Genomic DNA, 21,873 nt, shown 5'->3' on the forward strand with positions numbered 1-21,873 from the left:
CCACAAATTTGACGTGTAAACTGCAGCATAGGTGAGACAGCCACAACACCACAGAACCATAATGACCCATAATGAGCCCAGTTTAACTTAATTGGACTTAGCAACATCAAATTGAAAATGGCTTCTGGATTGGAGCTGAAACGTCTAGATTGCAGAAACAATGTCCAGATGATCACAACCTGCTCTAAAAAGTCCATTTTGCATAATAGGTCGAAGGGCGAAGCGTTATATTAATACAACCCCCGTCCACTTCTCCTCTACTCACCTGTCTGTCTCCATCACTCTCCCCGGTGTTTTTGTGCTACCAATAGAAAGAAAACACATGCAGAAATAATGACTTAGTCCAGAAATATTTTTTGGACGAGAAGACAAAAGCCCATCGTGGCCTCATTAGAATTGGCTCATTGTGTGGTGGTGTTGCTTTTGGTCCAATAACAGACACTCTCTGGTTCTCCTCTTTGTATGGAACAATACACATATATTTAGGTCAGGTTAGAATTCAGTTAATAGATTTTTTTTTTTTTTTTTTTATTTAAAGTGTGTAACTTTTCTGTTGAGGTCTACCATCTGTATTTCCCTGATAGAGATGTTGTTCATTTGCTTCAAAACATCCACAATAGTGTTAAACCGATCTAAATAATATGCATTTATCCAGTCAAGTGCTAAAATAATACCAGGAAATACAAGCTTTCTTACTATGAGCGGGGTCGCCTCTTCATAGATCACACCTGTAACTTGGCCTGGTGGCATCTCCTGCTTGTCTCCATAGTGACAGATAAGCTTAATGTTGTACTATGGAACTTACCGGCAAAGCAATAACATCCTAACGGAGACAATTAAGTGCCAGGATAAGAAATACATTAAAATCACAATACAAACAGATCAAAACATAAATAATCATCATAAAATTAAAAAGAGACAGAGACATTAAAGGGCCGTCCACACGACAAAGTTTTTTGGTCAAAACGGAGAAGTTGTCGTGTGGACAAACAAACCGCAGCTTTTGGAAAACGATGACGCCACAATCCCGTCATCCCCAGGGTCCTCAGATGCAGCGAAGCCTGTAGCCATCGAATTAGCTTCCATAGACCACAAGAGCGTTGCCAAAATGGGACAGGTGTAGCCTACGGAGCTGCTCCCATCATCCAGCAACCGAGACACGCTGCTAGCACCAATACTAACAGCACGCACCACAGACTACACACACGGATCAATAACAAAGACTATGTTTTTACTGAAACAAATCCACGTATCACTGTATCACTGTATCACTGTATCACTGTATCAGAAACTATCTGCATCCAGACATGTCGTTTCTGTTTTGAAAATGAAACTTAAAACAGCATGGCTCATTTGCATAAAGTAAGCACTCAAAAAACAGCTTGATATTGTCCGCTGAGGCGGTTCAACTTCTGTTGGACTAAAGGACAGGACTCAGTGGAATATATGGGTTCTTTCTGTGACTTTTGTTTAACTTTTGCAAAACAAAACAGCTATATTTCTGGGATACATCTCAAATAGGCTAAATTACCTTAAAGTTAAAAAAACGGTGATGAGATCTGCATTATTAAATATTATTATCATTATTAACAGCACCACATACAGGTGTGGCAGATGTATTACATCATTTTCACTCAGGGCTCCGTTGTCATGTGGATGTGAATATTAACTGATCTGGCACGTGTGTGGACACAAATGTTTTTCAACCCACAAAGAAAAAAATCCAGGAGCGTTGTCGTGTGGACGTAGTCTAAATTAGAGGGGGGACAGGTCTTGTTACCTGCCGGGGAAATTGACGTCTCCCTGCTGCCCTCTGCAGCTGGACTTAGCTCTAAGGTCATCCTAGTGGTTTCTTTGTCCCCAGGATTTGTCGTTTCATGGCAGCCAGAGCCAAAAGCTAGATCAGAATAGTGCTCCCTGTTTCATTTATAGGCCTCATGCAGGCGTCCTCAAAGGTACTGTTAGAGCCACCAGCAGGACCTGCTTTCATCTTTGCGACCACAAGACCATGTCAGGTCTCAGTGTGGGAGTAGCTCAGTTAGTAGAGCATTTGTCCACTGATCCAAAAGCTGGTGAATCTTGCTCTCAACATAAACATCACAGGTTGAGCTGTCAAATCCACTGACCCACAGGTTGGGTGGTGTGATTGCAGCTCCCCAGATGAATGCTGTCATTGTGTCCTTAGGCAAGACACTTAACCCACCTTGCCCCCCGTGTCTGTGCAGACTGGTGTGTGAAAGTGTGAGTGGTTTCTTATTGTAAACCTCTTTGAGTACCTTGAAGGTGGAAAAGCTTTGTATAAAAATGTGACCACTGATCATCCTAATCTAAAAACCGCACACATATCACAACATGTTTTTATAGTTGAACCTTCAAAGTTTCTATTAAATTCTGTTTAAACTTGCACTTCTACCATCTGCATCTATGTGACCACATGTCAACAACTTAACACTACAATTTAACACTCACATTAGTCTTTTTGAATGGAAAATAAAACTTCTTAGTATTTGGCTTGCAGCTGTGCTTTGTTGTTTGGACTTTCCCTGTGCGTAGGCCCATGATGATGATGCTGCCTCTGTTACCTTGAGCAGATCTGTGGTAAACATGTTTGTGTATTTCCCTCCTTGTGTCCAGAGGCGGAGCAGACCTGGACCTCACTCAGTTCTCTGCACTTCGGACACAACAACACAGGTAATAGTACCTCCAAGGGCACACATGTACTGCATACTACACATGTACTTGTATGACACATATGTACTAAGACTATGCACAAATTAGACACACATATTAATTAACCTGCAAGTCAAAAGTTTTGGACACACCCCAAACCCTGTTTTGTGTGTGTGTGTGTGTGTCTTATACTTTTCTACATTTTAGATACTTACAGAAGACATCAAATATATGATGCAATTTAATTATGTAGTGAAAGAAAAAAGTGAAATCACTCAACATTTTTTTTTTTTATATATTTTATTTTCAAATCCTTGAAGTAGCCACACTTTGCTTTCTCGACAGCACTGCAAACACTTGGTCTTCTTTCAATGAGCTTCTTGATGAAGTCTCCCAAAATGGTTTTCACTTCACAGATGCGCCTCGTCATGGTCAAGAAATACTAAAATTGCAAACCAGGGTTCAAAGCAAAGTGTGACTATTTTTAGTTGACCATACGAGGTTCGATGTCTTCAGTGAGAAACTGCAGTCTAAATAATCATGGAAACAAAGAAGTAGCATAAATGAAAAAGTGTGTCCAAACCTTTGACTTGTAGTGTATAAAATAAAAACAAATGGACACTCAAGAACGTTTTACATGCAGAGTACTCTATTAACCACGCCTGATATATTGGGGATATTTACATTTTTAAACAAAAATTAATAGTGAGCAAGCGGTGAGGCTTAAATCTCAAAAAAAGGTTTTATTGGCCATTAAAACAGCAGATAAAAGAGGTCAGTAAATGTGAATATTACAATAAAACTATCAAAACAAACTGATATGGGGGTAACTTTTATAGCGCTTTGGTCATACCAAAATATATTAACCCAACAAACAAAGCTGTCTACACACTTGCAGTTAGTTAAAGTCACAGCATGTAATTTTCTGGAGGTCACCGATATGATTCCAATGGAAATAAAACTAGAACAAAACAGAACAGGGAGATCACTGCTGTGAACACACCTGGCAGGCCCAAGTATATTGTAAATGTCTGTTGGGAATGTCTGACAGAGCCATTTGTCAGCCGGGTCTTCAACTCACACCTCCAGAGGAGCTTCTCCCAGATCCCGAGGGAGACTGGGGACACTGAGTCCAAGTGGACAGTGCAGCTGCTGGCAGCTATGGACTGTGTACACAAGCGTTCCTCCGCAGTGCCTGGGCACTCTTCTAGAGATAGGACATGCTGGAGGAATCCTTCCGGGATCCCCCTGGAAGAGCTGGAAGAAGTGTGAGTGGAAAGAGAAGTCTGGGTGTTCCTGCTCAGACTGCTGTCTCTGTCACTCATCCCCGAATAAAGCGAAAGAAAATGGATGAATGGACTTCAGAACAGGTTTTATGCCATACTATGGAAGATTATAATGAAAGGAACAGCATTTCCATGGAAACAAGCAGGAGGAGGCCCTTCTCTAGGCCAAATAAGAGTTACATTTGTGAAGATGCAAGCACAGTCAGAGTAGGGACACATATTTTCTGACATTTTTCAGTGCAATTAAAACAACCAATATTTTAGTCTTTTTTTTTTTTTTTTTATTGCATAATGAGGCTTTAAAGCACAATTGCTCATATAATATTAATGTTGTTTTGTGTCCAGGGAGGAAAACCCCTGGGCTCTTGGAGGTCCCATCCCCGGACACGCCCCTGCAGAGGAACTGCAGTTTTGCAGATGACTTGGACATGGAGTCAGAGAGGGACAATGGCCTGTCCCCTGTGTCCAGCGTCTCACAGTGAGCACAAATTCATTTGCATCATTTTATTACAGATTTAACACAATGTCTGTCCCAGAGTAACCAAAAGTCAGCTTTGAAGATGTTCCTATTGTAGATGTTTATGCCCTGCCTAGAATGTTCCACAGTATGGAATGGCATTAAACATATATGTTTTGAATTTATTTAAGGGTTTCAAAGTCATCTGTCAAGAAGAATCAAAGCAAGATAAATATAAATAATACTCTAAAGTACCTTATGCTCTGTGAACTAGGAAGTGTTGTTGACATGCTAGTTGTTGTTTGTAGTGGTTTGATACTTTAAGTGCTTTCAAAGTCACCCTGGTGAATAGTTAGGATGCTAGGAAAGTAAAACATTTGTGTTGACCAGATGATTGTTTTGAACATCTGGTAGGGCCTAAAACATAGTTAAAATGCCTGAACAATCCAAGGACTTTTACGCAGGAGTCAGATTTAAAGGACACATTTCCTACTTTATTTTGCTATTTTGGGATCTCCACCTTTGCCTCTGCTAATCTGTATACAATGGCAGTCTTGGCAGCAGATGTGCTGACAGTGCCCCTGGTGGCCTGGCTGTACCCTCACGCCACAAGCCTGTGAGTGTTTTGATATGGACAGTTTGTCAGTATTGCACAGTCCACAGATGGAGCATGTGGTTCTTCTGATCTTCTCCCACCTGCTGAGGTCACCACCGCTCCCTGCTCCTCACATCTGCTCAGTGTGTGTGTGTGTGTGTGTGTGTGTGTGTGTGAGGGCTGTCTGCTGAGTGGTCCTGCTCCACTGCCGGTCCCTGCAGTGCAGTGAGGCTATGGGCGCTCAGTGAATACAATACAGAAAGTTTCTAACAGTGAAATATGAAAACTTGCCATAAATATGTTATATTACAGCAAATGAACTCTTGTGAGTTATACATTTTGATATAATGCCATTAGCTCATCTAAAACATACTTGGAGGTGTGGTTTGTTTCATTCACACATGTTTGAGCAACTCTTTAGTCTGTCTACATCTCCAAAGCTCAGCTTCTAACTTGTGATGTCATGAAGAACTAGTTTTCAAATGAACAGCTTTACTAGTTTAGTAGAGATGAACAATTCCAGGTGTGTGCATATGACATTTTTTCATGTTTGATTTGGTGAGTTAGTACCTGTGTTAAATATTTATCATCGCTTCACATCAATTAAGTGGCAATTAGTGGAAAAATGTTGATAAGACAAGAATAAAACATTCAGGAAGTAGCAGTGAGTTCTCAAATGAAATACTGACCATCCAAAAAATGGGGTCAAAATAAGTCTGGCTGTGCTGTCTGCATCTAATTATAAAGCATTATATTGTCTAGGATTCAGTGTGCTGTCAGCATGCTAGTTGTTGTTAGTGTTTTATCGTGATGGAAAAACTCGGAAAATAGTGAAAACTTCTTATAAACTCATCACGGTAAATAATTAGGATGCTATGTCACGTTATCAGGAATAACTTTGAACCTCTGCAAAAGATTTAAAATGAATAAAATGTTTTGTTTTGCACATCAAGAATAAAAATAAAAATCAGGAATGGCTTCTTTAATAACGCATAACATTGTGCAGTATCTAGATGTTTAAAGGCGCATTATGAACCTTTTCTGGTGGAAGGTTTGCCAGCTGCTTGTCTCCGTGGAGCTGTTATTACATTGATTATGTTTCACAGTATGCAGGTGATGTAACAGGTCAGGTTTGTGGAAAGGAGACACCGCTCACAGTAAGAATGCATGTTTTTCAAGGTGTTTTTTTTCTTTTTTTTGACAATACATGGCCTAAGATCTTGCCAGAAAAACTGCATTGTGTACCTTTCTTTTTTTTTAACCAATTAACCAAAATTAACCAAACTTTTAATCTAAACTGTATACGATTCAGTATATGAAACATGTATTTTAGTCTCAGTGCAGCACTTAGCACTGGGACCCATTTGAGTTCATTTAAAATAATGTGTGAACAACAAGGATTACTGATGTATTAATGGCACAAGGAGCAAACGGAGCAGGTTTCTGTTTCCATATGCTCATGATAATGAGGCGTGAAGCTTTGTGAAAGGGATAAAAACAGAACTGAACAGAACAGAACTATGCTTTTCTGTCGCACAGGCATAAAGGCTTTAAGTGTCTGTTTTTTGATAAATACAGAAAAAAGATGTATAAAACTTCCTTAGATAAGAGGCAAAGCATGATTTGTGTCGATGCAGCGAAACTTCTCAGTTTACATACTAGGGCCCGATCGATATGAATTTTTATTTTTTTTATTTTTTTTGCGGCCGATACGATACAGATAAAACGTGAGTTGGAGGAGCCAATAGCCGATATAAAAGCTGATATATTTAGTGACGTAAAAATTCACTGTAACTCTTCAACTGATTATAAACGTGGGTCTGCCTCTACTGGATTTTAAATTGGGTTTGTGTAGGTCACATTTACTACTATTCTGCCTCTTTATATTCATATTTAAAGGCAGTAGGTCGGCCTAATGGGATTTTTGCTTGACATTCTAACCAGTAAACAAAGTAAAAACTTCCGCAATCAGCCTTTTAGTGGTTGCATGTGCGCCTCTGTAATTAATTATATGCGTAAATGCCAATCATTCACACCTCTATTCACAGCTCATCTGCGTATCAATGAAGGTCCAGTAATGTGTGCACAGCCACTGTAATCACTTTACATTAGGCCAGTGGAAGAGAAATCAGGCTGTTTATGTATGGTAGTTTACAGCAGCTATTCTCTAACCAATGAAAAAGAACCAAAAGTAGCTTCAAGACGACACATTTGCATCACTCGCCGCACACACAGGCTCCTCTCAGATCACAAATCTTCACTATTAAGTTTGATAAAAACGAGCAGTAGTATTGTTATGGGCCTAAACTGCGCTGAAGTTCACTTTTATTTATAGTCAGTAAGTATTGTGGATCAGGCACAAGAGCATTTAAAGCCAGCACCTCAGTGCTGCACATGAATCTAAGGGTACGTTCAGGGGCAGTACAGCGTCACAGATACAGACAAATTACTCCACATGCCAGGTGCCACATATTAGGACAGGCGTGTCAAACTCAAATTCACAGACGGCAAAAATTAAAAACTGGGACTAAGTTGTGGGCCAAACTAAATATTTATTTGAAACATGACAACAACATCGGCCTGTTTTCTCTTCCTTCGAGATATGTAATGTTAAACCTTTTCTTATTAAAGTAAATGTTTAAGAATAGTTTTGCTTCAATATTGAATCCAGAACAAGCATAAAATAAAATAATAACAACATTTTTGAATAAATAATGTATCTATAGTCTATCTGTAGCCGGCGGGCAGCTCTAATACATATTTTAAAACCTATTTTATATGATCTCGCGGGCCAAATATAATTATATCGCAGGCCAAATTTGCCCCGAGCCTGAGTTTGACATGTCTGTATTAGGACATTTTCTGTCTGTAAATTGGATTAAATGAACATGATATAGAGAGATTAAACTTTATAAAGAGGTATAACATATGGGCACAATTTAAGACGCTAGTCAATATATCTCCAAGTGCCCTAAAATATACCACGGAAAAAGCGTGATACTTAAAGCTGATTTTCATACCACATTGATATCAAGCACTTAAGATAACAGACTCTCATTTTCAACACAAAACAAGTTGTGGGACGAAGCACATAAACTTCTCCCACAACCACATTTCAAAGCTGCTACACTGGGCAGTATCTGGAGGACTGAGGAGAGTGAGGGTAAGATGTGGGGCAGGGTCTAGTGATATGAGGAATAGTATGTCTAACATGTGTTCATATTCAAACTCCAGCCCTCAAGGCAGTGCTGTGTAATGTCACACAGTACTTGAAATTGCACTGGCCACTGGAGGCAGCACGCAGATCAGCACCACACGCGACCTTTAACCTGTGATTATATCAAAGTTAAATCCGACCCCCCTGGACCTGTAAAGATTCCAGCCGTTACCCCCCTGCACCGGGTTCAGCCCATTAGCCCAACAGCCCAATAGTCCAGAAATAAACCAGGACTAAACCAGGACTGAATCTACTTTGTGTCATTAGCAGATCATAAATATATACAGACCGCAAACCGCAGAGCCAATCGCCAGTACTACACCAGGACTATACCAAGACTGAACCAGAACTTAACCAGGTCTGAACCAGGACTTAACCAGGTCTAAACCAGGACTTAACCAAGACTAAACCAGGACTGAAACCAGGTCTAAACCAGGACTAAACCAGTGTCATAAATATATACACGCCGCAACCACCGAGACGATCGCCAGGACTACAACAGGACTGGACCACTTTAAAACAAGGACTACACCAGGACTGGACCAGGTCTAAACCAGGTCTAAACCAGGACTAAACCAAGAGCACAGCCACAGAGCCTATCACCTCCGCTGATGGTTTTATTTAATAAATACACTAAAGTCACTCTCTCAACCTGGTCTGCCATCATTCCAGAAAAAGCCCAGGAATAGCACTTGTTTCCAGGGCAACGGACATCCTGGACACGCGTCAAGTATTTTCTCCCGTTCGTCGTTCATTTGATTCATCTGACCCTCCCGTACTCGCTTGCATACTTGCCCGTAAAATTCCACAACGTTAAAATCCAGCAACACCCGACCCATTCCAGGACTATGACGCAGATCTGACCCGTAGCTTGTTCTGGTTTGGTCTCCACGAAGGTAGAACGGTTTAACGCATTTGAAAAGTTAACACGTTTCCAAACGTGTAAATTTAGCACAATGGGAACACTTGAATGTGCCCGTGTACTTGTGTGCGAGTGAGATAGAGAGAGCGGCTCAGACAGACTCTACCCAAGAGAAATGAGTCTGAAGTAACAGTGGAAGGAGCCTGTGCGCAGTAAGTGAAACAAACGGGGCGACAGGAGCACCCATGGGACCCATGGGTACACACTGAGGTAATGAAGCAGGGCAGAGTTAGCATGCGGCGCGCTAACTGTGAGCTAAAATACACCCGGCCCGTTCACATGGGACTCCGGCGCATCACAGCTGTTTTATTCATGACAGTGGTTCTGACTGAGAGACGAAAAAGCATTGTGTCTCAAAGTGTCTGTGTGTGAGTGTCTGTGCAGGAGCCATGTTTTTCCTGCTGCTTGTGAGGAGGCTATTGTCTGCACTATTGTCTGTGGGGAACAGAAGAGGTGCAATGTGACTGAACGTTTCTATGTGAGTTCAATCAATGAATCCAAACCACCAAAATCACTTTAAGGGCAATTTAAGCACATAGAACAGTAAAATACAATAATACCGTATATTTAAGACTATAAGGCTCAATATCAATAATGTTGAATTCTCTCGTTTATATTCATACATATGCAGTGTTGGGGAGTAACGGATTACATGTACCGGCGTTACATAATCAGAGTACAAATTTTAAGTAACTGTATTCGGTTACAGTTACTGTTTCAGTTAGTGGTAATTGGATTACAGTTACTTTGTTGAAATAAATGGAAATAAATGGTGGTATTTTCCTGTCACATTTTTGCATTTTGGGCTATATCCCACGTCTTGTTCCGTACTGTGCAGACATCGCTGGTCTCCTGTGCGCCTCTAAACTAGAACTAACGCCAGGACTAAAACCAGGACTAAAACCAGGACTAAACCAGTCCAGGACTAAACCAGGTCTAAACTAAGATGAAAACCAGGTCTAAACCAGGACTAAAACCAAGACTAAACCAGGACTAAACCAGGACCAAACCAGGACTAAACCAGAACTAAACTAGGTCTCAACCAGGACTAAAACCAGGATTAAACCAGGACTAAACTAGGAACTAAAACCAGGACAAAACATCTCATGTTATGATTCTAGTCTTTGCTCCTCTACAGTAAACAGTTGCTTATTCATGGAGACTTGGGCTCAACAACCAATTTGAAGAGAACAAACAAGAACAACATTTTCAGGATGTGGTTGCTACATTCATGTAGTTTTAAAAAGCATGACAATATCAAGTAATCCAAAGTATTCAGATTACTCACTTTAAGTAATTTAATGGATTATGTTACAAACTACATTTTGGGGTATACATTATAAAAGTAACCTTCCCAACACTGTAGATAAAGTGCACCGGATTATAAGGCGCATTAAGCGAAACAAACGGGCAACACTTGAGACTGATCTCTTAGCCCAGGCATCCACGATCCATTGGCAGATCGTGGTGTAACTCACTCGGCGTTGAATGTGTATTATGAATGTGAATGTGGGTGGATAATTTACATAATTTATGTTTTATTTTCTATGAGGAGGACTCAAATATACATTGAGTAATAATGTGTTTAATGCAGTTTTGCGCACATTTGTTTACGTTTTACAGAAATGAAACTTAAAATCACATGGCTAATTTGCATAAACTATAAGCACTGAAAAAGCAGCTCTGTCACATGGAATCAAAGGGAGGACCCAAAATGCAGGACTGCTTGTTTAATTTTGTTGTTTAATGTAACAAAAACAAAAACAAAACAAAACAAACAAAAAACAAAAAAACAGAAGAAATCAAATCCAAAAATCCATAAATAGAAACTACAACAGACATGATACTGACAAGGCAAAGACAATAGAACCAATGAAGGGCAGAGGAAAACACCTGTATGTGTTACACCACAGATAGAGGTGTAACACATCAGGGCGGGGCAAAAAATCCACAGGCAGGAAGTAAAACTCAAAACTAGAAACTGACAGGACAAATGTCAAAATAAAACACCAAAGGCATACTACACTACAGGAAAAATATAAACCAAATTAAGCAAAAACAACGACTATAAAACATGAACCATGGCAAGCTCGCTCCTTGTGCGCTGATGCGGTCAGCTTCTGTTGGTCTAAAGGACAACACTCAGTGGAATATGTGTGTTCTTTCTATGACAAAGGCAAAAAGGCGATGGCAGCAGTGCATGTTGAGTTGACGCAGAGCTATACTTGACCCTTTACTCCGTGAGGCTCCTTCTACAGTAGCCGTAATGCTCTGACAATGTATCAAGCGGCGCGGCTTCATACCAAAGTCGTACTAAAACATTTTGACAGATTTTTGAGCGCCGTGTATCATAAAATCAGTACAAGGTCAGTAAGCACAACCAGAATTAATATATATAGCACACTGTCAGTTTTTTTTGAAAATTAAAAGATTTTAAGTGTGTCTTATAGTCCGAAAAAGACAGTATCTGAAAAACTCATACAAAAGTCTCAATGCAACTCAGCAGGTAGAGTCGTCAGGTCCAGTGTCAGGTCAGTTTGAGAAGAGCAACAGCCCTCAGGACAAAAGTGTACCTCGTCTGTGTCCTCTATGCAGCATCACAGCAATGTCCAGGGGGAGTCGGGAAACAATACAGTAAAGCCTTTTCTAAACCTCTTTCTCTCCGCTCTGTTGTTTCGGTTGATGATGAGACGATCATTGCCCTGAAGTGTTTCCTCTGACATATTTGATGTAGAAAGCTTGTTGCATTGGCGCGTGAATAAAAAACAAAAACAAAGAAGCAATGGATATTTCAAACAAAGAAGCAATGGATATTTCATTTATTGCTTTCTATCTTTGTTTTCAGTGGTCACATTTTTATATAGTACTTTTTCACCTTCCACCAAAGCACTTTACATCAAGGAAACACTCACCTCACCTCAGACACACATTCATACACCAGAGTACACAGACAATGCAATCATCTGTGGGAGCTGGAATTGCACTGCCAACCTGTGGGTCAGTGGATTTGATCGCTCAGACAATGATGTAAGAATTTCAAATGTTCAAATCATTTCACTGAAGCGTAGTTACCATAATTATTATTTATTTGTATTTATTTATTTATTTTGCACATATAACATGACAATAAAAAGAACCACACTGGATAAAAAGTAGGTGCTGGAAGAGGCAACAAAATCCAATAGGTCTTATATTAAAGCCTCCACCTTATGAATACATTAAAAATGTTACATTATCATCATGCATACATAAAATGACATTTAAACAATGGATTCAATTCTTTTGATTCAAACATAGATTAAAACACAATGAAACATCCACAATTGAAAGATTATCAAACATTATCATGAAATATCAAACATTTCCTCCAAACTCTTTTTAAACAACGCCTCTGATCTGCCGTCACTAACCAGATGTGAAAACTGGCTCCACAATTTACAGCCTCTGTATCGTTGCAAAACTGAGCTCTTGATGTGACACATTTTGGAACATGAAAATTATGAATTTGACGAGTTTTGTATTTATGAATCTCTGCATTGGTTTTAAAATAAAATGTGAAATATTTGGGGATCGTTGTTGAATTATAAAGAATTTTATACATAAAAATAAAAATTTGATAAATATTAATCCCATACATATTAAGAATGTTAAGTTTGGTGAATAAATGAGCAGACGATGTTAGTGGCACAGAATGAGTTGCAATTCGAACAAAACGTTTTTGCCCCAATAATATTTTGTTCAGAGTAGAGAAAGTGCTTGCCCAGACTCTATTACAGTATGACAGACAGGGATAAATTTAAACTATAGTATAATGTAAGTATAGACTTTGAATCCAGAAACGTACAAACTTTTCTTATAATACCAAGAGATTTGTTAATTTTACTGGTCACCCAGTCAGCTGCTCTTTCCAATTTAGATTATCATCAACAATGATGCTCAGAAATTTGGTGGATGAGACACGAGTTATTTCAATTGCATCAATTTTGAAATCAATTATATTTAAGATTTCCCAAAAAATTGTGACATATGACATTTTAGACAAACCTAGTCTAAATTGCACACTTTTACAGCACTTTTCATTAAATAATTCTTTAATCTGTCAGAAAAATGTGCCTCTTATTCCTTGTTTCTGTGTTGATGACATAAATTGCAGGATTCTGTTTTAAATCTACTTCCTGTAACTTTGTTTCCCCACAAATAATAATTAGAAAAACATGAAAACCTGTCAGATGCACTTTAACAGATATTTTATTCTTTTTTTTTCTATTTTATAACAGTCACACACAAATAATAAACCAGTTATCATTTGAAAAATAATTCAGATCAAATCTGAACATGTTCTTATAACATGTTTTCAAACTTGTTTTCCTTTGATCACCATGTTCATTCATCAAAAAGTCCAAAAGTGACACAACTATTGAAACTGGTTAACAACATAAGTTTGGGTCCCTGTGTATTTTTACAATCTTTGTGCAAAACGCAGGCAACAAAAATAGCGTAGGAGGTTGTGAATGTGTGCTTTTCAAAATCAATTTTGAAGATTTTTATGAGTAAAAAGAATTCTTGCTCTCCTAATTGGTGGCGCTCCCATGGGTCGCAAAGGGTTATGAACCAATTATGTAAGAGTATTGACAGAATGGGCCATGATATCACCCACAGCTTTTGCACTCAGGAGAGAAATAGTAGCTGCTAGCTTTAGTACCATAATAATGTTGCTTATTAAAAAGATGGCGCAAAGTGAAGATAATTAGTTTGCTGAATCTTTATGGATCTGAGAAATCCCAAAGGAGCTGTTCAGGGATTACCACCGGATTATTTTTCTTTCTAATTTTATGCATTTTTTACACTAATGTTGAAACAGAGAAAACAACACAAATTAGAGATTTTTGCACTAAAACAGTTGATATCTTAAGACACCTTATTCCAGAAGTAGCCGTGATTGCTGCCATTGTCATTGGGTTGTATTATTTTGCATGAGGCTGCCAATCTTGACAGCAAATAAATTCTTCATGGACTCCAAAGCCATTCTAAAGCCCCTCAGAGGTGTGGTGCACAAACATTTAACATTTTACACAAATCAACCTACTGTATTTTTTGGATTATAAGTCACACTTTTTCATGGTTTGGGTGGTCCTGCGACTTATACTCCGGTGCAACTTATATATTAAAATGATCACTCTGACTGCAGTGAGAGGGCGCTCTAGGCTTGTGTGCCAGTAACTGCTGCTCCTGTTTCTCCTGTACCACTGTCACTTTGCAAATGTCTCCTACAGAAAGAGCCTCTGTCCTGCTGTACATAGTAAAATATGCAGCCGAAATTGGTAATTGAGCAGCAAAAAGAAAGTCTGGAGTGAGCAAGACAACCGTGTGGGTGCACCGTGCCAACTTTCCTGGAAGTCATTGGATGGATCGACAAAGCCTGGACTTCAGTGACACCGAAACCATCCTGTTGGGATTCAGAGAGGTCGAAATAATTCTAACTGGAACTGATGCTGAGTCTGACGACAGCTACACAGAAGCAGCACTTTGTTTATCTCCAGAGGTCGCCGAGTTGCTCAGAAGGAGGATGAAGCATTCAATGGATATAGTGATTTGGAGTGAGATGGAGAGTTTGGTAAACTTGTTCTGTTCTGTTGTTTATGTTATAGTTATCTGTAGAACTGTTCATATGTGACATTAACAGTCTGTTGTTCTCTGTTCTGTTGTTATTACGAGAACTTGCCTTTCAAGATGAAATGTCGGTTGTTGGTCTTTGATTTTATAAAATAAGTCTTCCTCAAAAAGTGTGACTTATAGTCCAGTGCAACCTTTATATGTGTTTTTCTTCTTCATTAAGCATTTTTGGGCTTGTGCAACTTATATTCCAGAGCGGTTTATACTCCGAAAAATATGGTACTTTATGTCATTTTCTAGCTTGAAACATTTCTCAAATTACACTATTTTCTGTTCTACGTTATATTGTTATTTCCTCATCACAAACATATCTGGAGTTGTGTTTTGTTTCATTCACATGTTTAACACACAAACCCTGCATATTTATTAGGTTGAATTCTCTCAGAAAAAAAAAACAGAAAACACCCTGTTCCACCTTGTGATGTCATGTGGTAATACAGGAAGTGCTCCACATTTGGATGATTTTAGCTCTGAGTTGCCTATTTCTACTGAACAAAGGTAAAAAGTAGCTGTTAATTTGAAAACTACGGCTTCGTGACAAGGTGGAACAGAACATTTTAAGCTTTAGAGATGCAGACTGACTAATAATAAAGGGTTACTCAAACATGTGTGAATGAAGCAAAACACAACTCCATGTATGTTTTTGAGAAGGTAACAACATTATAACCGGGGGTTAAAGCTCACAAGAGTTGATTTTGCGTAATCATAAGAAAGAGGGAAAAATTTGGTCAGCGGTACGGTAGTTTTATTGTAGTTCGTTTATGCATAATTTCAAAGTGTAGACAAACCCACTTTCAGTTTGATCAATTTAGTCAAGTCTTAGCCTTGGTCATTTCTCTCTGTGATTAATTTGCAGATAAAATGAGTCCTCACACTGGCTCCTGTCATATAAATCAATACAAAAAAGTCTTTTGAACAGCTCTTTGAAATGAACAGATACAAAAGATCCAGGTCTCATGAAAGAGCTGAAAGTGAAAAGGAGATATAGTTTAAATATGCAGGGTTACTGAGGGATGTGTGTATGGCATAACACAACTAATAATAACACGGTGCGATGAGTTTTAATATTACACAGCATTTCAAAGCACGTATGCATTATTCAGTTTTGTAGCTACTTTTTGACATGTTAACTTTGATATTCTGCTTTTTATAGTATGTGACCTTTAAAGCTGGCAGTAAAGAATACAATTTACTGAAGTGTTTGTTATAAGACTTTAACACAAGCAGCTGCCTGATTCTTCCGTCTGCAGTTACACTTCAGCGTCCACAGCTGCTGGACTCTCTCGAGGTTTAGAACTCAACAAACTAAGTGAACTTGTCATAATATTTGCATGTGCTGCCAGTTCAAAAAGTTCTGTGGAAGTAAACAGATGTAGAAATAAATAGCTTAAAAGGAGAGACTTCAATTGTCCAATGACGTAACAGTACTGACATTTGGACCAATCACATAACAGCACTGGCATAGGTTTTATAGGCCCATCGCATATCAGCACTGCCACTTACAGACTAATGTTGTAACAGTACTGACACTTATGGACCAGTGCCATAACAGTACTGACACTTATGGACCAATATCGTCACAATACTGATACTTTTGGACCAACGTCATAACAGTACTGATACTTATGGAAGAATAGTGTAACAGTGCTGACACTTATGGACCAATATCGTCACAATACTGATACTTTTGGACAAATGTCGTAACAGTACTTACACTTATAGTCCAATAGTGTAACAGTGCTGACACTTATGGACATATAGTGTAATGGTGCTGGCACTTAGGGACAAATGTCGTAAAAGTACTGTCACTTATGGACCAAGACATAACAGTGCTGACACTTATCGACCAATGCCACAACAGTACTGACACATGGACCAATGTATTAACAGTGCTGACACTTATGGACCAATAGTGTAACAGTACTGACACTTACGGACATATAGTGTAACGGTGCTGGCACTTAGAGACGAATGTCGCAAACTTACTGACACTTATGGACCAATAGTGTAACAGTGTTGACACTTATGGACCAATGCCATAACAGCAGTGACACTTATGGACCAATAGTATCACAGTGCTGACACGTATGGACCAATGTTGTAACAGTACTGACACTTATGGACCAATAGTGTAATAGTGCTGACATTTATGGACCAATGGTGTAACAGTGCTGACATTGGACCAATAGTGTAACAGTACTGACAATTATGGGCCCATGCAGTAACAGTGCTGAGACTCATGGACCAATAGTGTAACAGCAGTGACACTTATGGACCAATGTAATAACAGTGCTGAGACTCATGGACCAATAGTGTAACAGTGTTGACACTTATGGATAGATGAAATCGTTATTGATCTGAGGCTTTTGATGCACCATGAACCATGAACTGAACCATAAAGCCTAATAGAAAATAGGTCGTAACACACAGCACATGCAGGTCTCTGAGAACAAATATCCAGCAGTCATAAACAATAAAAACACACCTTACCTTTGGCCCTGACTCTTGTATTCCACAGACCCGGAGAGTTTCCCAGTGGAAATGTTCCTGCTGTGAGCTGATGATCACCTTCTCCTTCCTTGCAGCTCTGGTTCAGTTATCCCAATGCACCATCAATGCGTTTGCTGTGTCCGCGTTTGTCGATCTCCTGTTATCTTGCTTCGAATTCTGCTTCAACTAGTCCCTAGGTCTGTCTGGGACTCAGCAGTACTCGTTACGGTTGAAAGTTTAGCCGTCTCTTGGGCCGCTTGTACATCCCGCTGACGAAACACAGTTGAGCTCTGCGTTGGACTTATTAAAGGCTGTACCAAAGACCTACACATTCATGGTCAGCACTGTGTAAAGCGGATGATTTTAAAACGTTCAATCATTTGGAGAAACTTCAGTAGTTTTTTTTTTTTTTTTTTTTTTTTCTCATTGCAGTGCAATAAAACATTGGTTACAACTTTCAGTAGCCTATTCAACAAATGCAGCAGTCTAGCAATAAATCTAAATAAGTAAATAATGTGAATCATGCATTCTCACATTCCCCACAGTTCAGCAGATGTCAGCATCTGCCTCATTATCAGCTCCAATGTTGTGATCTGTCACTTTTCAGTCAGCATCATCTCGGTGCCTTTGTCTCTGTATGTGCGTCTTGTGCCAACGCGCCCTTTGAGCTGATTAGTGTTCTGCTTCACACTGGAGTTAAACCTCCACAATCGATGCACGCGTTCACACAAACAGGCAGGAGAATGCCCAGAGAAGAGCCGTGTGCCATTGTGTGTGTGTGAAGATGGCTATTGTAATACTGCCGTTGTGTCCTTTGGCAAGACACTTAACCCATGAACCAGTGTGTGAAATGGTGAGGGACTGCTTGAGCGTAGAATGTCCTAGATATAAATATGACCATTTATCATTTATATGTGACCATTTAAGATGTTTTTTAAAATGTTTTATTTATTGTTAGTTTTTTACTGGAAGTCACATGGTAATTTGTGTTTTTAGTGACAATTAAGTTACCTTTAATTAGACTAGATAATCAGTGATGTAACAGCACTGACAAAACATGTAACAGTAATGACAAAATGGACAATTATCATGTTTTACAAGCCAAACTGGATTACATATGGTAATTTTTATTTTATTTTATTATTATTATTATTTTTTTTACTTTAAGTAAACTAGAGATTGTCAAAGGAGTAACAGCACTGTCATATAGTGTAACAGTAATGGCAGAATGGACATAATGGCCACACTGGATCACACACGGTAGTTTTTGAATGTGAATTTAATTAAACTAGAGATGATCAACGGTGTAACAGTGCAACCAGTTATGGCCCAATAATGTAACAGTATTGACAGAATTTAATTATCATGGTTTTTAGCTGTACTGAATGACACATTTTTGATTGTGCAATTCTGAACAGCACAGACACTGATAAATAGTGTAACAGTTAAGACAGAATGGACAATTATCATGTTTTGTTTGCCAAATTGGATCACACATGGCAATTTTAGAATGTGAACTTTAATTAGACTGGTGCTAAGAAACCCTATCAGTAATGCCTCCCCTGACAGGTCTCTGCTCTGTTGGCCGTGCATGTCTTCAGTACACAGTAGAAGACCGCCTGCTGGGCCTTTGATTGGCACCATAGCGAAATCCTGAGGCGTTTTTGTGCACAGAGACTAGAGGCAGAGCTCATCTCACCACAGCGTCTGAGAGCTGCCTCCCCACTTTCTGTTTGTGAGGGCCAGAGAGAGGCATCCTGGTTATTACCCCAATCCTCTGCAATTTACCAAAACAACACACCAGGACGTCAACACCGAGACGGCCAGAAATGAATTTAGAGCCATTTTCCATCACATAGTTAGTCAGAGAATCAGCACTTTGGTTAGTATGTGGTTAAGATTGGGGAGAGAAAGTGGCAGAAATTGTTGCATAATTATTGTGATATTAACAAATAAAAAAATGTCATTATGTTTGGCTCTTTAAATCTGACAGTGCAGCACTTAAAAGGACATAAATGTGGGATTGTTACAGTATTTAAAAAAATAATATTTGTCTTTTTGTTGGTCCTGGTTGAATGTTTGTTTGATTTTATTTTAACAGACAGGCTGGTATACAAATACTGATAAAGAACTGTCTTTATCATTTCCATCTGGAACAGGTTGAAATGCCTGAAAGTGACTTCGTGACTTCTAACTTAAAATCCACCCTCCAGAGCAAGAAAAAGAAATAAAAACATATATTGTGCCAACATTAAAGTGAAAAGGATGTCCTTGGAATTGTCAAACATATAATTTGACACTAGACAAATATGCTATGTTACAATATCTATCTTATTTTAAGAATGCTTGTGAATAATACATGTTTTTGTCCTTTCCAGGCTGACAGAGTCCCACCGCAGAGCCATCCGAGTGGTGCAGAGGATGCGCTATTTTGTGGCCAAGAGAAACTTTCAAGTGAGGTTTTTTATTTTTATTTTCACCATAAGAAAATGTATACTTTTTTAGTGACATCATTGTTCAACTGGGAATAAGTTACCATGGTGATCAGAGGAAGTACAAAAAGTACACTACTATACTTCTAAACTTTTAAAGTTGATATGTTTTACGTTTACTTCACTACATTTGAGAGCAGGTATGTGTACTATCTACTCCACTTCATTTTGAACTTTTTCTTATTTGTGAGATCTGCTGAAATTGGTGAGAGTCTATTGTCAGCAAGTTCATAATTAAACAAATATATATGAATGGAAATCAGCACAATTTTGATCAAAATCACTTCATTTGATGCTTAAATAGATCTTAAATCTTTCCTTTACTCAGTTAGTACAAGCACCATTGGTCCTGTTTATGTGTTTGATCAGCTCAGCTTTTGCTAAATCAGTCTGTTACAGTCAAACAAAGGTCAGATTAAAGTCTAACTTGAGAAACAGAGCCTCAGACAGAGAAGTGCCTCCAGTTATCTTCAGCCCCCCAGGGAAAGGTATCAATTCATGGGTTTCAGGCAAATTATTCTTTCCTGATTTTAAGAATTCCCCCATTTCCCCCATACAAAATATGTGATATTTAGCTGTGAATTGCTTCTTTGTTGAAGAAAGAAAAAGAAGATTAGAGTAATAAATGAAAATTAAAATCAAACCTGCACTTCAATTGTTCAACCTTTAATGACTAAAATTAATACAATTATATTTGAATATCCAAATTTCCTAACACAATGACAGCAGCAAACCCACAAGCTTTGTGATGTGCAAAAAATAATGATAATAAAATGGGAACCACTCATCATTTTGTAGATGAGTGGTTCTCATTTTATTATTATTTATAAACTGTGATTAATTTATTTAACCTGACCTGTGTGTGATGAGTGGAAATCAATACTGTGTATTTGTATAACTGAATATGTAGTTCTAATTTCTTTTTCAAATCTCCTAACATGATGAAACCAGCAAGCCCGCAAGCCGTATGACGTGCGTGATGTGATCGAGCAGTACTCCCAGGGTCACCTCAACCTCATGGTGCGGATCAAGGAGCTCCAGAGACGGTACGGCAGCCCTGCATGACCAAAAAGCCCATTCTTACATGTCATATGATAATGAGGATTACTGTAATGTGTGTGTGTGTGTGTTTCTGCAGCCTGGACCAGTCTTTGGGCAAGATCTCACTGTTCCAGAGCAGCTCAGGTAAAGATTTGTTTTAAAGGTCGTTTATTACGCAGAAGGGATTCTTGTGAGCTTTAAGCCAAGTTAAAATGTTACCGTATCAAAAACATATCCTGGGTTACGTTTTATTTCATTCACACGTTTGACTAATCCTTTATTATTAGTCTGTCTACATCACAAAATAGCATGAAATAAGCCCTTTAAGAAGAAACTGCAAAAATACCTGACTGTGTTTAAAGGTTTGAACGCTCAAAAGCTCTTTACATTTACCATGGTATGATAAAAGCTGCTAAAACTGAGACTGAAAATAAAATATGCTTATTTTTGATAGTATTTTTCAGGTAACTAATACAGCAGCTACTCACAGGGTCACCTCTTTTTGTCTAATCAGGCACATTGTTACGAAGAAACATAATTCATAATAAAATGTATGTATGTCAGACTGGAAGATTACTTTATAATTACGTTTCCATTATTCATTCTGTCTGCCTAAGGTTTCAAGTGCAAAAGTAATTAAAAACATAGTCTACGCAGATATTTCTTTTTGTTTTGTGGTTTTCAATGCGGTTACAATTACGTTCGATTTCAATTTGTTTTGGTAAAGCTCGAAATGACAGCAGATGTCGTCTCACAGGGTTTAACAAATGTGGGGATTGAAACGACAGAACAGATCAATAATAATAAAACAAGAAGATCAACATACAGAGTGAACCAGGATTAAATCAGAATTAAACCAGGATTAAACCAGGACTGAACCAGGACTGATCCAGAATTGAACCAGGACTGAAACAGGACTAAACCAGTATTAAACGAGGATTGAAACAGGATAAAACCAGGCCTGAACCAGGACTAAATCAGAATTGAACCAGGATTAAATTAGGAATGAACCAAAATTAAATCAGGACTG

General features: G+C 38.6%; 1 protein-coding gene across 1 annotated transcript in view; it reads left to right on the forward strand.

The window, feature by feature from the left end:
• kcnq1.1 (potassium voltage-gated channel, KQT-like subfamily, member 1.1) overlaps window positions 1-21,873 on the forward strand; it is a 192,109-nt gene that overhangs the window by 164,304 nt on the left and 5,932 nt on the right. The window contains exons 12-16 of the mRNA XM_020918481.2: window positions 2,635-2,691; window positions 4,302-4,434; window positions 19,689-19,764; window positions 20,754-20,848; window positions 20,941-20,987. Coding sequence (XP_020774140.1) covers window positions 2,635-2,691; window positions 4,302-4,434; window positions 19,689-19,764; window positions 20,754-20,848; window positions 20,941-20,987 — 408 coding nt within the window. The remainder of the gene's footprint in view (window positions 1-2,634; window positions 2,692-4,301; window positions 4,435-19,688; window positions 19,765-20,753; window positions 20,849-20,940; window positions 20,988-21,873) is intronic.

The sequence above is a fragment of the Boleophthalmus pectinirostris genome, unplaced genomic scaffold (assembly GCF_026225935.1).
Source record: "Boleophthalmus pectinirostris isolate CB_2022bp ecotype Guang Dong unplaced genomic scaffold, ASM2622593v1 HiC_scaffold_19, whole genome shotgun sequence".
NCBI classification, from domain to species: domain Eukaryota; kingdom Metazoa; phylum Chordata; class Actinopteri; order Gobiiformes; family Gobiidae; genus Boleophthalmus; species Boleophthalmus pectinirostris.